This window comes from Chaetura pelagica, unplaced genomic scaffold (assembly GCF_000747805.2).
Source record: "Chaetura pelagica isolate M959 unplaced genomic scaffold, ChaPel_1.0 scaffold275, whole genome shotgun sequence".
In the NCBI taxonomy this organism is placed as follows: Eukaryota; Metazoa; Chordata; class Aves; order Apodiformes; family Apodidae; genus Chaetura; species Chaetura pelagica.
In genome coordinates, this window is record NW_009953486.1 from 5017792 (window position 1) to 5019788 (window position 1997).

At 39.9% G+C, this 1997-nt stretch overlaps 1 protein-coding gene across 1 annotated transcript in view; it reads left to right on the forward strand.

Annotated features, from left to right (window-relative positions):
- AURKA (aurora kinase A) overlaps positions 1–1997 on the forward strand; it is a 6082-nt gene that overhangs the window by 3198 nt on the left and 887 nt on the right. The window contains exons 5-7 of the mRNA XM_009998646.1: positions 605–743; positions 1120–1268; positions 1877–1997. The exon at positions 1877–1997 is cut by the window's right edge and continues 84 nt beyond it. Of these exons, the coding sequence (XP_009996948.1) occupies positions 605–743; positions 1120–1268; positions 1877–1997 (409 nt within the window). The remainder of the gene's footprint in view (positions 1–604; positions 744–1119; positions 1269–1876) is intronic.

Below are 1997 nucleotides of genomic sequence, written 5' to 3' on the forward strand. Positions count from 1 at the left end.
GAAGAAAAGAAGTTTCTTTTTAAACATAGGACACCTTGAAATTGCTAGTTAGGATTCTTGCCTTTCTGCATCTGCTTTGTATATCTGGCAATGAAGTGTAACCTCTAATTACAAATCTTATTGCAAAAAAACTGAAACAACAAAGATTTGTCTGCTGCTTGGGTTTATGTGGGTAACTGCAATTTCTTAAGAGTCTGAGCTTGCTTCTGGTATTCTGCTTCCTGGAAAATAATCCCAACCTGCTGAAGAAATTAGTTTTCACAGAAAATGTTTAAAGTGCTTAAGCTTAAATTCCAAAACCCATAAGAATTGGCACCTTCAGTGATAATCTACTCTACCAGCTGCTATAGAGAAAGCCATGTTCAAGAAGATATGAGTTAGCCAAGCTCTTGGCTAGCTGCTTGCTGGTAGGGAGTCTAAGCTGCTGATTTGATAAAAACCATCTGGTATGAAGCTCTCTTAATAGGTATGTTGTGAGCTGAAGGAATGCTTACAAGAAGTTGAAGTTCCTGTGCTTGCCTTGAAAGGGGGGAGGCAGGAAAAGGAAACTGGGAGTTATATGGACAAAGAGCCTGTTCAGAAGAACATTTAAATGTTTTTGCAGGCACCCCAACATTCTCAGATTATACGGCTACTTCCATGATGTGACAAGAGTCTACCTGATTCTGGAGTATGCACCTCGTGGAGAAGTCTACAAAGAACTTCAGAAGCTTACCAAGTTTGATGAGCAAAGAACTGCTACTGTAGGTTGTTCTAGCTTGTTATACAGTACTTGCTCTTCATATCTGGAATATCTGCAGCATAAAGCTAGCTCTTCAGATCAAGTTCTGTGTTCTGTTGTGTGAAACTGAGGTTCCTTAGATGCTAGTTTGCTTGCATGCTTGTAACAAGGAGTAAGGTGGGGGGACAAGCTACTGCACAGCACTTACATGTTCAGCATTGCATAATGCAAGTGCTGTGTCACTTCAGGCAGGGTCTGTGTTGCCAGACTTTAAGGGCTTAAGGGTAATTGTTATCACTTAAACTACTGATAATGCCTGGAAAAGGCTGGACTGTAGCCAGATAAGCTAGAGTGACAATGTCCTTATACTTCAAAGATCTGTTCTCTTTCTAATACAGTACATCACAGAACTAGCAGATGCCTTATCATACTGTCATTCAAAGAGTGTGATTCACCGAGACATCAAGCCAGAAAACTTGTTGCTTGGCTCAAATGGAGAATTAAAAATTGCTGACTTTGGGTGGTCGGTGCATGCACCATCTTCTAGGTGAGAATGCTATATATATATATTATGCAGTGAAGTACTTCTGTAGTGGAAATGTTAGCTTTCTTGTCACACAGTTGTGGAATGGAGGTAAATATGAACTTCCTAATACTGGGGTAAAAAGTCCTTTAAGAACTGGGCCACAGCAGCAAAGGTCTTAACACTCAACTGGTATAATAGCAGAGAGGGAGTGATATGATCCTGTTTGTTTGGGTTTTTTTGACTTGTGTAGTTCAAAACTTAGTGAACCTGAAATAAATGAAGAAGGGTTATAGAGGTCTCCAAGATGACAGACTAGCTCTTGTGTTTGAACATCACGCTAGCAGTATACTTAAGATGTTTCCTCAATTAGTCTGAATTGCACCTGACAAAGGAAGATTATATTTGATTTGGCAAGTGGGATGAAAAAAGGAAGGGTAAGACTGAATGTAGTGACTGAGATGCTTTAAAGCAAAAGTAGAAAACTTACTGCTGGAACTTCTTTCTTTATTCTGGTGGTGTTGAGTCTATCCAGGGTAGACATCACTGAGCTACTGTCTAAGCCAGATAGAAGCTAATGCTGGATCTTATAATTGTCATAATCAGCAAAACATTAACATACTTTTTTTCAGGAGAACGACTCTCTGTGGGACACTTGACTATCTGCCTCCTGAAATGATTGAGGGAAGAACGCATGATGAAAAGGTGGACATCTGGAGTCTGGGAGTTCTATGCTATGAATTTCTTGTAGGG